This window comes from Meleagris gallopavo, chromosome 7, assembly GCF_000146605.3.
Source record: "Meleagris gallopavo isolate NT-WF06-2002-E0010 breed Aviagen turkey brand Nicholas breeding stock chromosome 7, Turkey_5.1, whole genome shotgun sequence".
Classification (NCBI taxonomy): Eukaryota; Metazoa; Chordata; class Aves; order Galliformes; family Phasianidae; genus Meleagris; species Meleagris gallopavo.
Window position 1 is genome coordinate 25,240,996 of NC_015017.2, and position 13,616 is coordinate 25,254,611.

The 13,616-nt window shown below is 38.3% G+C and overlaps 1 protein-coding gene across 2 annotated transcripts in view; it reads right to left on the minus strand.

Annotated features, from left to right (window-relative positions):
• Positions 1-13,616, minus strand: part of MYLK (myosin light chain kinase) — a 125,019-nt gene that overhangs the window by 56,089 nt on the left and 55,314 nt on the right. For both annotated transcript variants that reach the window (XM_003207685.4, XM_019617231.2), the window contains 2 exons: positions 11,397-11,477; positions 10,144-11,039 (listed from right to left, as the gene is read on the minus strand). In XM_003207685.4, the coding sequence (XP_003207733.1) occupies positions 10,144-11,039; positions 11,397-11,477 (977 nt within the window). The remainder of the gene's footprint in view (positions 1-10,143; positions 11,040-11,396; positions 11,478-13,616) is intronic.

Below are 13,616 nucleotides of genomic sequence, written 5' to 3' on the forward strand. Positions count from 1 at the left end.
AACACCAGAGTCAGAACTTTATTAATGCTGAAATAAAATAAAACCACATGGATACACATCACTGTTCCCCAAAATTCTCAAAGCTGTCACTGCAGCCCTGAAGAGGCTAACGGATAACGGTAGAGAAGATTCAGAGCAGAATCTCTGCTAATGTTCTTTGTCTTACAGTAGGGAAAAGGACTCCTCCCTTTTTCATTTCTCAAAAAATGCTAGCAGTGCAAATATCTAAAGAAGAGGATGCCCATAAACTGTCTGTCTGTAATATTTTGATTCAGTCTTATCTCTAGCACTCTCATAAGCATCCATGTTTGAAAGTAGAATGTTAGCTTGCTGGCCAAGTTTAAAAATGGAACTGAGAGTGATTTTGTCACCTGAATCCATCAAAGAATGATCATCTGATTTTGTAAAGATTTGTTAAAAAGTCCAACATAAAATCAGCAATCAAATTTGTCATTGCAACAAATTCATTCCATTTGAAACTAAAAAGCAATGTCTGACTTCAATGGGTATGCAGAAACAGGATGCGACATAAGCTCAGTAGTTACCAAAAGGAGTCTGGTATGACCCAAGGGAAATACATTTCCTCTTAAAAAATAAAACTCTGTGAACCAAAACAGAAGATGTTCCCACTGGTTGGGGACAAGGAAAGAGAACTGTGGTTCACCTAATTCCCTACGTTCACTTGCATTACTTGAAACAACTATGTGCTTTGCTTCCCAAGGAAAACCTCACTTAAAACACTTTTAGCTTCCAAATATTCCTCATTAAGTTGTCTTTCTTTCTCCTTCCTTACTGGAAAGCCTGACCTGTGCCCTAAACACAGCCTGAGACATTGTGCACTTCCGACAATGTTGTTCTCTTGCCCACAATGCCTCCACTCTCCATTTATTTCAGCCACAGTAGTCCCTTCTCTTTTTTCTCCATTTACTTTTCTCAGCTCTCCTAACTGATGGATGGAGTGTAAAGATTATCTTTCTTAGACCTTTTCTAAGAGTCTGGAGACATAGGGAAATTTCCCAGTATTTGTTGTCATTTTCCATCTTTCTTCCTACATTAACTGGAGGCTACCTTCTACTTTCCAGAGTGCCTGATCTCAGGCTCCATATCACCTCTATCACTTGCAATGAGGGAAATGGCATTAGAAAAACATTGGGAGCTTAATGGCTGCTCTTGGAGACTAGATTGCAGCTCTGATGTGGCAATTATGCTTTTGGTACTCAGACTTTTCCTCATTGTAAAGCTGGATAATATAATTCAAAGCAAATCTTTTAAAAAATTTTCAAAGCGTTCTCCATAAATTTGCTTTGCCACACATATGGGTTGGAAAAAAATTGAATGTTTCCCTCCTCCTCATTCTCCACAAAATCAAGAAGCTCTAAATAATGCCAATTTTCCCCCTGAGAAACAATGTGAAAACTCTCAGGAGCACTGACCCCTCACTCACAGGGGCTGTGTTCAGCCAACCACAGCGTGAAGAGAAAAGCCATGTGCCTTCCCTGAGTCAGCTCATCTTCATGAGTTAGGCTGAGCCAAAAATGTCACGAGCTACAGCTCTGTTCCAAATGGAGGAGAGCCATTAGAAAAATATTCTTTCAGGCATCTAGCAAATATAAATTCAGGTGGCTCTTCTGCTTAGAGAAAATCGGAGGGAAATGAATGATAACTTATAGTCTAAGAATATGCATAAATCTATATGATATGCTTAGAAAAGTTCATATATTATAACCCAAAAATGCTCTTGCCAAAAAACTGTGAAGAAGAGACTGTGAAGCAATGACGTGTGACGGAGATCTCACCTATATGCATTCATATTGTTACACTGCTGTCCATACAGCATGCTGCAGCTATATAAGTTAATGTCTTACAAGAAACAATTCCTGATGCAGAAACACAACAGAAAGTTTCCAGCCTAACAATAAGTCATTCTCCACTATTATAGTAAAATCTAGAATTTTGAGATTTTCTTATGATGATCCTTTACTTGCTATGTGCATTCAGCACTCTGTTAGCTGTGCTTTTAGAACCCAGTATTGGCCAGGCCAGGTAGCAAGGTCTGATCAAAGCTGCATTTGGCTTACTCCACTAAAAAGAGAGTCCTTACGAAATAATTTCAGTCCTGCCCACTGCAAAAGAATATTTATTTGTCTTCAATTTGAACTGTCATTTAGTGAATAGGAGAAACCTGATTTTTCAAGGGCTGCCTTTGTCTCCTGACTTCAACATCCCTACAGCAATAACCTGTATCCTGTTTCCCTTCACATCAGCATACTCCCCAGCAATCACCTGGGAACAGCACATGCAAAGTACATTGGGACTCCTGGGCATGTTTCTACCGCTGGATGTAATGGTTGCATTCTGCTCTCAGTAGAGGGGAGATCATTTGGGTTATTCTTTATTTAGCTACTAGCATTTGTGAAGCTATGAACTACCCAAACAGTGTGAAATTGGCCAAAGATCCAAAGAGGTACCCAGTCTGGGACAGGGGAACAAGGAGAGAGAACAGAACTGGCTGTAGAAATCTTTTCTTAGAAAACTACAATAAAACAAATGAACAAACAATCCAAGCAACCAACCAAAAACGCACCACCACTAACAACAAAAAATAAAAGCAACAAATTGGCAAAACTTGATGAGATCTAATAAGGATAGGAAACTCCCCAGAAGTCCAATGTTCCATGATCTAGAGCAGGATTCCTGAGGCTAGAGGGACAAATGTCTTTCCATTAAATATTTGGTATTTCCTCTGAAAAAACTCCTTATGACTTGAAATGAGCATATTTTCTCACAACTGTAAGAAAACTCAAAGGTTATTCCAGTTGGAATTCTGAATGCTGGCACTTCACAAATTCCAGTCAACTAAAAGAATTTGCAATCAGTTTTGTCCCAGTATCCCTCTACTTTTTATTTTTTTCTTCTAGGAATCAGTTCACAGACAGACTTTAAAACACTATCAAAAACTGTGGGGTTAGAGTTTGGATCTTCCAGTTGACAGAACTGATGAAGCTCTAGATAGACCTTAGCAGCCACAGAAGCTTACAATTTACTGGAGGCTCTGGTTTATATACCTAAAGCCTTCCCCTTGCATTCTGAGCTATTAAAGGATTTTCTGACTTGCTCAGAAATAGTACAAATCAGTTTAAAATATCTCTAGACTTCTACATTCTTTCCATGATACTCTGCAGAAAATGAACTTCAGAGATAAAACAAATATACAAACCAACAAAAAACAGTTCCTGCATCTAATTCCCTGCTCTGGCATCTTCATAGCTTAACTCCTGACTCCTGTCTCTAATACAAACTGAAGTTACTTTGACCTTCTCACATGGGACAAAGAGGACTATAGAGTGTTTAGTAATATTATTAAACACTAGGCAATAATAAATTATGTCTAAGAGTCACAATAAATTTATTGAAGAACTCTTCGGTTCACTGGTGTTAATTTTGTAATGAATTGGATTTTTTAAAATTTTCTAATAAATTAACTTTCTAATAAATCCTGCACTAACTGTGCAGGAAAGTGCAAATATGTGCTGCGGCTCCCAGTCATGCTTAAAAAGGACAAGTGGATTTACCTGGAAAGGACTGACTACAATCAGAATGACAGCAGGCAAAGTAATAAAAAAAACTCACCAGAGTTTCAGAGAAGAAAAAGGGTTAAATATAATTATCGCTAAGTGATAGAGTTCAAACTATGTGAAAAACCTATTTTTGTTATTCATGAGACTGCACACTTAACTGCAAAGTATATCTGTGTAAAGGTAATTAGTCATTACTAAAATATGCGTTATCTCATGTTTCCGCTAGTAATTAGTACTATTTTAATACATTAAAAGCATTCACAGAATCACAGAATTGTAGGGGCTGTAAGGGACCTCTGGAGATCATCTAGTCCAATCCACCCCTGGTAAAGCAGGTTCCCTACAGTAGGTCACACAAGAAAGTGTCCAAGTCAGTTTTGAATATCTCCAGAGAAGGAGACTCCACCACCTCTTGTGCAACCTGTTCCAGTGCTCCAAACAAACTCTCAAAGTAAGGAAGTTTTTCCTCATGTTTGTACATAACTTCCTGTATTCGAATTTGTGCTTATTGTCCCTTGCCCCGTTGCTAAAGACTATTGAAAAGAGCCTGCCCCATCCATTTGATTCCCATTCATTAGACACTTACAAGCATTGAAAAGATACCACTTTTGTCCCAGGTCGCTCAGCCTTTCCCCAAAAGGGAGATGCTCCAGGTCCCTAATCATCTTTGTGACCCTCCACTGGACTCTCTCTAGAAGTTCCCTGTCTCTTTTGAACTGGGGAGCCCAGAACTGTACACAGTACTCCAGATGTGGTCTCACCAAGGCAGAGTAGAGGGGAAAGATCACCTCCCTCAATCTGCTGGACACACTCTTAATGTACACATTAATGCACTACCTGCAGGTGCAGGTAGAGTTAGAGTTGCCAAAATAATGAACCTGGAGAAAGCTGACAATAGGAGATCATCACTTTTTGGTGGACTTCCTCTGTGACCAGACTGTAGGACCAAAGCTATTCAATATTTTAATCTGTGATGTACAGTTATATCTACATTAAATGTTGAAAAGCATTCAGATGTCAAAAGGAAATGGAAAGAGAAAGAGAAAATAGAGCACACCTCACAGACAAGATAATTTTCAATCTGAGTCCTATTTACTCAAAGGAAATGGGGTTTAAGACAGTGAAATGACAAGAAATACAGCTTACGACACTGAAATGATAAGAAACAAGGGATGCTCTATTTTCAGGATATTTAAAGGTTTAACACAGAAGTAACAAATATGAGCTCCACTATGCAGTAGAAAGAGGACCAGTTATCTCCAGCAAATACAGCAGTAGGAAGATGACCTCTATCACTGATGCTGAAATATGGTTTTGCTACCTGTTTCTTTCATAGGGCAATAAACCAACACACAACAATGAAGAGGAGCATTAAGACAATAACAAATCAAAACACAGTACAAACCAACACAAAATCACCAAACAAAACCCCACTAAGTTCCAGACAAAGTGCATTACTGGGAGAAAGTTAATAGGAGCTTAACTCATCAAGTCTCAGAAAAATAAAAGAGAATTGGCAGAAGTGTCTTTATTACAGAATCAAAGCCATTATATCAAGCATAAATGGGCTCTTTAGCCTAACAAAGAAACAAAACCAATATCTGGAACCAGAAAACACATACATTCAAATATGCAAACAGACATTTCTTTGTTTTTAGATCTAAAACCAAAACACTTAGAATAAGTATCCATTGCAGTAAATTGCCAGACATTATAGCCAATTCATCTCTTCTGCTATATTTCATTCTACACTATATGTCTTCCTGAAAGAAGGAAGCTTCAGAAAAAAATCAGAGTACAGAAAGAAATATTGTGGCACGTGACAAACACGGAGCTACGTCAGAACTGATGCTCAGACAATTGCCCTAGACATAAACTTTATGAAGAAGCCTTTTAAGCTGCAGATTCCAACTACTTTCAGCAGTACATAGAAATGTGTTAATTGCACACCAAATTCTTGTTCAACACTAATTAAAACATCCAAAAAGTCATGTTAGAATGACATAGACAAGAGCAACTGATAGGAAGACAAGAGATATATTAAGTCACGGGAAAGTTGTTAAGGCATTACTGCTAACAGGATTACCGACTCTTTATGCTGCCAAGACACTGAGAAATTAAAAATTGCAGGGCCTAACACAAAGCAGTACAAATTGGGCATTCTCTAAGCTACAGTGCTACTGCCACCCATGCCTATATTAAGTAGTTTTTCCTTAATTTATACAGTCATGTGATACAAAGCCAAAAAAGCATAGCAAGATGACTCAGCAAAATGGAAAGTTTGCTAGTTTGCACTTATATTCAATTGTTCATCTCAAGTCTCTAGTCTAGAAAGAATGTCAGCTCCCAAAGCCCTTTCCCTTTTGTGTTCTAAACCAGTTTTTTAACCATGTAAAAAATTTCAATCCAGATTTTCCTATCCAAAAGTCACATGAGGACACTAGCACAGGACACTACTCTGGCAAGTACTATGCAAATCTAAAACAAAATGGATTCTGCTCTAAGGAGTTCACCGTGTGAGGAAGTTTGTTGTTCTGCTCTGTCCTTATAAGTCTAACTCCAACGTAGTGTTTGCTACAGCCTTCTTAAAATCTTTTTTTTTTCAAATAAAAAAACCTCCCCATAGCCTCATACAAAGACATTCTCTCATATTAAAAACAACTACCACTTAACCATACACCATCTAACCTGCCCATATATATGCATGAAGCTCCAAGTTATGAGCATGCTCTTTTGTTTGTTACCATTTATTTTGAGATTTCACAGGCAAAAACACCCACCAACAATAACATTAGTGCTTATCCCAGAAAGTGAATAAGCACTCCAACAAATATTTAAAAGAAGAAAAATATAAAATCATCTTACTTAATTCCTACCATCTTAGACAAGTTGGTGAAAGAAAAATGGTGCAAGAGCTCAACTTCTTCATAAAAGAAGATACTTTAAGCAACAAATCACTCCATGGCAACCAGCCTACAGTTACTACAATACTAATTGGGGAATTATTAGAAGAAATGGGGTAACTAATGAACTGAAAAGTACTGATTTACATTATTCGGAAGGGAAATGAGCAAGTATTTATAACAAAAATGCAAAATGTAAGGACTGAGATTGTCCTTTGATATGTTGTGATTGTAACATTCAGTATTGTGCTGCCTAGATTCTGATTTCTAATTCTAGTGTAAATTTTATCCTGGAATACTGAGTACATTGCAAACTCTAGATTAATTACTATATTACAAAACATATGCTACACAGGATGCTTGAAGATGAGACTTTTTTGGAGCAGAATGCATTTTTTTTTTAACTCACTGAAAACCTTAACAATCAGTGATTATTCTAAGCCCAGTATTTGAATTTTGGGTTCTGATGGCAAAGAAGTGGGCCAACATCCCCCGCTTTTCTTACTCACCAATGGCTAAACTGCCTTGGAGGAGGATTTTAGTGTCAGCCTATTCAAGTCCAGAGATGTGAAAAGGAGTGTTTTTAACAGGTAAATGGCCTTAGTATCAGATAGGAATTAAGTGCCAGGGAAAGTTAGCACATAAATGGTGTAGTTAGCTTGCCTATCCAGTTATCTTGTTACACAGAAGCACATTTTTAAGTCTGTTCTTCTTGGCCAAATATGTCACTTGTTTTATCAAGTGTTTCTGAAACCAAATTTTATGCATTTATATCTACAATATATTTGTTACCAGGAAATAACTAAACTGACTACACAGACTTCATGTGGCGGGGGGGTTGAGATTCATGATCCTTGAGATCTGTTCCAACCCTGGCCATTCTGTGATTTTGTGATTCATCTATGTTACTCCTCTGGAAAATATACATATGCCATTTTCCATATACGAGAGCTAGTAGTGACCATGAAACATCACAGCAGCACAGACACAAAAAAAAAAAAAAAGAAAAAAGTTGAAATAGCTGAGAACACACACATTCCCACTTTCACGATGGATTTTGGTGTGGAACACAAGAGGACTGAGATCATACAGAAGAAAAAAATTGCTTTGGATGATTTAAGACCATTAATTTCAGCTAGGTCCATTTGCTCTAAATTTCCTTCTTTCTCCAGAGACTCAACCCTCTTTCAGCTGAGGATGCTGCAGAGGATTATCTGCTGAGCCCATTAAATGCTGCTCCAGGGTTGGCCAAAGGCATTGTTGCTGCAGGATGTAACACCTGCAGGCCTGACCAACCTGCCTTTGGGCAAAAGACAGAATACTGGCACTGGGTTGCTGTGCACTACATCCAGTTTTATTATTGCTCTCTCTGTTTAAAGCTCCTCCAAATACTTCCTGTGACACTAATCCGTATGGAGAGTTTCTCTATCAAGCTATACTTCCTGATACTCATCCTGAAGTTGTTATTTCACAATCCTAATCTGTAGTTCTAATTATTCCCTCTCCTCCCTAGTTCATTCAACTGCTTTCATGCTCCTAATTATAGGAAAAGAGAAAATCAACTTCTATTAAATTGAAACTTACTTTAAGTATCATGCATATCTATTTAATTACATATGGTAGTAGCATAATAATGCAGGTAAGCCATAAGGACAGTTTCTTCGCTGGGAAGTTCCCTGCAAAAAAAACTGTCCTGAAATAATGAGTTCCTCATCCAGTGGTGACCTTCACTCTTCACCTCAGTGGAAAACATGCTGAGGTGGGACATCCTGACAAAGTGCCAGCTCTGTGATGTTATATAAATCAAGAGAGTCACCCAGTCTAGACAACTAGGTGGAACATGCCACATACCCAGACCAAGCAAGCGGATGTTTTCTGGACCTCCCTTCAGGGTATTTTCTAGTCCAACCCCCTGCACAAGCAGAGCCAGCTAGGAGGTTGTCCAGAATCATGTCTAGACAACTTCTGAATACCTCCAAGGAGGGAGAATCTGTAACCTCTCTGGTCGACCATAGTACCATTTCATAAAGCAAATATGAGCTTTGGGATTGCAACAGTCAATTACTCAGCTTCTCTCAGTCAAGAAAACAACTTTCTGCATTACCTCAATACCAAAGGTTTGACACTCCAAGAGGCTCTCCCATGGCTCATGGGATAAATTGATCCTTTATAAACTAGCAACTGGAATCCTTCTGGCAGAGATGCTGTCTTGTGTACTCTGAGAGGAGATGTGATCTTTGAGATACATAATTTCATTTTGAACAGCTCCAAGAAAACTCTTGAAATCTTGCTATTTGTACTTTTTCCCATGTAAGGGTAATGAAAATGTAGTTTCCCACCCTCCTGATCCTGTCAGTAATTTTCGCAAGGCTGGTGTTTCCTCCACTCAATTTCTTCTCATACAGATGAGATTATCCCTATTCCTGTAGGTCCTCTCTTGTGAAAACAGTCATGTGCTTACAAACAGAATTCTCACACTACTTTAGACATGTACAGACACAGTGCACCTGTTATCATTTCCTTCTCCCCATCTTCTTAGTTTATCTCCTTAATATTATACTCAGATGGTATTATTATGTTTTCTTCTATTAAATATAATATTTTTTCTGTCTGTATCCACTTAAAGAACTCCTCATGCTTCAGTGCTTGGTTCACTGAGTGGTAAACCACTGTGCATGTTCATTTGATTCTCATTTAATAGTATTGAAAATACTCTGGATTAAATGAATGATTCACAATTTTGAGTGTAGATCCCCATGTCAAACTATGATTCTTATTTTAAGTGTGAACTTTGTTAATATAATGCACCGGACAATGTTAGTCTCCATATAATTTGCTATGTGTTTTACGAAAAAAATATGAAGTAATGAAAATTTTCTGTACTCTCAGTAATCCTTCCTATTTTTGTCCCAAGGAAAATATATTTTGTCTAGATACAATATTAAATTTCATACGGAAACAATCTAATGAGTTTGGTTATCCAGAATGTGGCATATAAAAAATGGCTCAATTTGACAACAGTAAGTATTCTCTGAGGACTTCTACCAAATTCTCTACTGTCCTGAAATTAATTAAAAGTGCCAATGATGGACAAGTACTTGAGTGTCTATAAAGACAACAAAAGCATATATTTAATGCCCTCTGAAGGGGCATTAAATACATTGGAAATCAACTCTCAAATCTGATGTAGAGTATATAATTCAAAGATGTAGTAACTTCCTTCTAACACAATTTCTCTTCACTTCTTAATGCAATAAAAGCCTAAAATATGAAATATACCAAAGAATTAAATCACGATTTGTGAAACAGCAATAATATTATTTTGTTTCCAGCATTCTAAATCTTTAAAGTTTATCAAAAATAAATGTAATGTACCAGCATCTTAAACAGTGTTAACACTCTAACCAGCATTTAGAAATGCAAGAAGTACAACTTTATAAAAATTACATCTGCAGACTGTTAAAGGAGAATCTGTAAGAAACGTCAAACAATACTGTTCCTTATATACTTCAGTGAAATAACATAAAAGTTGCATCTGGAGTCAGTTACTGGCACAGGACTTAAATAAAGTATTGCGTTACCTTTAACAAGCTAAATATTATTAATCATGAGTCAGATATAACAGAGTGCCACCCAGCTGGCTTGTAATTCAATTAATTTACCTTCTTGGGAGATGACAATGGACTTGGATGATTTGATGACTTTGTTGTCTAGAGTCCAGGTGACAGTTGCAGGGGGATCAGAAGAAATTCGACACTGTAAGACCAATTTTTCACCATCTGCTACTTTAGCATCCTGAAGCTTCTCTGTAAAGGATGGTGCTGTTCCTTTGCTTTGTGGTGGTGTTGGTTTGCTTGCTGCTGGTTTGTTTTCAGCTTTTTTCCCAATTATTCCTCCATCCACCACTGCACACCCATGTTCACATTTCCTGTCATTCTTCTCTTCTTTTTTCACTAGTGGTTTGGGAGCAGGGGCTTCAGAATTGGGGGTGGCATTCTGTGCTTCAGAACCGGCACGGGCATTTGGTGCTGGGGTGCTAGCGCTGCCATTCTCTGCAGGGGGCTTCTTCTTTGCACCCAGCACAGATCTGAAATCTGTAACGGCTGGTTTAGGAGGTGGCACCTTCTCTGGCAGTGGGGTTTTTGGGGTGCCTTTCTTGGCCAGCACAGAGCGGAAGTCCACCTGCTGAGGAGCATGAACTTTCCTTTCTTCCTCTGACAAGGTCTTGGGTTTGACCTGCCGCTGCAGGTTTGCTCGGAAGTCCATTTGCTCGGCTGGGATTTCTTTCAGATCCTCCTCAGAAAAACTTTTGGTGCTGACTTTCTTGCCTAAAATGTCACGGAAATCAAGCTGTTCAGCTTCCTGCTGCCTCAGGCTCTCCTCTGTATGTTCCCGAGTTTCCACTCGCCTCTTCAGTACACCTCGGACGTCTTCCTGCTCTTCCTCAGCTGCTCTGGTTTCACCGCTGCTCTTTTTGAAGCCACTTGTTCTATCAAATGTTAGTGCACCATGATTTCCACCATCTCTTCGCTCTCCAGAGCTGGCTGATTCCCTCCCACTATGATTGAAAAAGAAAGGAAAGAGACAGCCAGGAAAGGGGCTGGTTTAAAAATGTCAGAGAACAATCTCAGTGCAGGAACAAAATGTGTTTATAGAAGGGGAGGTTGATTAGAGGAGCACACTCCATTAGTTTATTGCATCAATGATGACTTCAGGAGCCATATAAGGGCACAAACAAAAAAGATCTTCTCTACTCTGGCTTGGTAAAATGTGCTTAGCCTGTATGATGAAAACAATTTGTTGGGTCACATTTGGGGATTAGGTTGAACAGCAGCCAGCCTGGGTCTGTAAGGGCAGAGAATTAACGGAGCAAAAAATAGAACCCACCCATGCAAGTCCTGGGAAAAATACTCACTCTCTGAGCATTTCTGCTCTGGAAGCTGAACTCTCTCGCAGCATCAGAGACACCTGGCAGCTGCATTCTCCAACTTGGTTCCTAAAATGTTTAAGCAAAATCACAAAAGCTGAGGTTTCTCCCTCCAAAACTGTACGTTTCCTCAGCTTAGTGACAAAAACAGCTCAAAGCCAGTGTAGCATTGTAGTGGTTGACTGAGTGAATTTGGTCTCATTTTACTCAGAGCCAAGCTATCTCAAATATCTTTTCCCGATCTGTTGCTGTCTACGCTGGGAACAGCATAGTCTCTGAAGAAAAATCAAAGCAATTTACAGAATGAAACAGCTGAAGACAAACATGCTAAAGGAAAACAAACACAAAATTGAGGCAGAGGAGGGGGCTATTTTGCAAAGTTGAAAATTTTTCCGACTCAGCCTATTGTTTATTTATTCAAGCCCAAGCTCTTAAGTTTCCTAATGTTAAGATATTAAAAGCAGGGTCTCATTTCCTTCCCTCCCCCACAGCACAACCAATCAGCAAATCCCATCTACATGGATTGCTCCAGCCTGGGCATGTTTATATTAAAAAACATAAAAGTGTCACCATATATGGTGCTGAGTACTTATTCTTCCTTTTGCAGAGGAATACCATGGATGCCTTTTGAAAAGGGCTCCCATTAAAGAATTCATTAAAACACTCCCCCTACCCCCTCTGCACACTTCCTCCCACAGCTTTATATCATTCTTCTAGTCCCAAACAGCTCTTCTCCACTTAACGCAGGAGATGCCAAAAGCAAATTTTAACTCCTCTAGGCACTGCTTCCCTCAAATACTATTAAAAACTTCTGATGTACTCCTTTAAATTGATTGAAGACTGGAGATATCTTTTGTACATGAAAACACTTTTGTGCTTCCCAGTTTAAGCTTGCAAACTCCTGGATTTTTGAAAACAAAAACAATTTTTGTTGCTGAAAGTATTTCCTGGGCATGGACAAAAATTATGTGAACTGGTGAGAGGAAGGAAAGAGGCAGCTTTTTTCCCCAACTCTGTTCTTTCAAAAAGGTCTTGCTAGATTAGAACACCTTCAAATCAGATTTGCCCTAAAGTTTAAAACACAGACCTAGGAGTATCTTTCTGTTAGTTTCCCATAAATGTATTGTCTGATGTGTTTTTAAATAGCACATGGGAATACATTCCTAGATATGGTTGTGTTTGTGTGACTAAGTTATAATTGAACTCAGTTGCAACTTGCAGTGGAGTCATGTAGTAGGTAACATCATTAACACAAATGCAGCAAAAAGTTGCTTTTGTAATAGCAATTAGTTCAATCACCTTTTCAGATGGATTTCCATTGCTCTCTTTTGTTTTAGAAAATGAAATAGGGATCAGTACAGTGTAAAAATAAAATCTTTAACAGCAAGAAGAAATGGCAGAGGTTGGCTGAAGTTACTGAATACAAATCTTGAGTTTGTGTCTGACTCATCGTGTGATCTCCTCAGGTCGAATCCTGCTTCCAGTGAAACCAAAAGGAGTTTAGTTTCTGATTTTAGGAGAAGGAACAACATATTTTTTTTTCCTGTGAATTCAGTTGCAGAGTCTAAAAAAGTGAAGTTACTAACACTAAACAACTTGGAGATCACAAGATGGAAAAAGAGAAACAAGCTAAGAAAAATTAAGGACCGGGATGATTTAAATGAAAATTCAATCAAGAATATTTCTGGAAGCTTTGTAAATATTTTTTCATTTACTCAGTTTCATAATGTAAGTGAGGCAAGATGTACAGGGAAAGTTAGGAAAATAAGTAGAGTTTTGAAGTATACAAGCACTACTTTAAGTCTTTCAGGTCTCTGCTGTTTTGAGTCTTGGCAACAACATTACTTCTGGAACATGAGGTTCTCTGTGTTGGGATTTTATCAACAAAACCCTAGACAAAGACAAACCTCAGTGGTTCTGTTGTGGAATAATATAAGACATGGATAAAAGCTAAGCTTAGTAGTTATGCTGCAAACATTTGTCTGAAAGTGTTGAATTGTGCAGGATTGTTCTGTATAATGCTCATGCACATGATCGAAGAAAACAAAACAAAACAGAACAAGACAAAAAGAAAAACAACAACACACACACACACACACACAAAAAAAGCCAAAACAAAAACAAAGAGTCCCAGCTGCAAAGCCTGAAGCAATTTTAAAAATAGCTCCCTGTCCTATTGTAGGATCAGTTTTCCCTGGAATGGCTTTT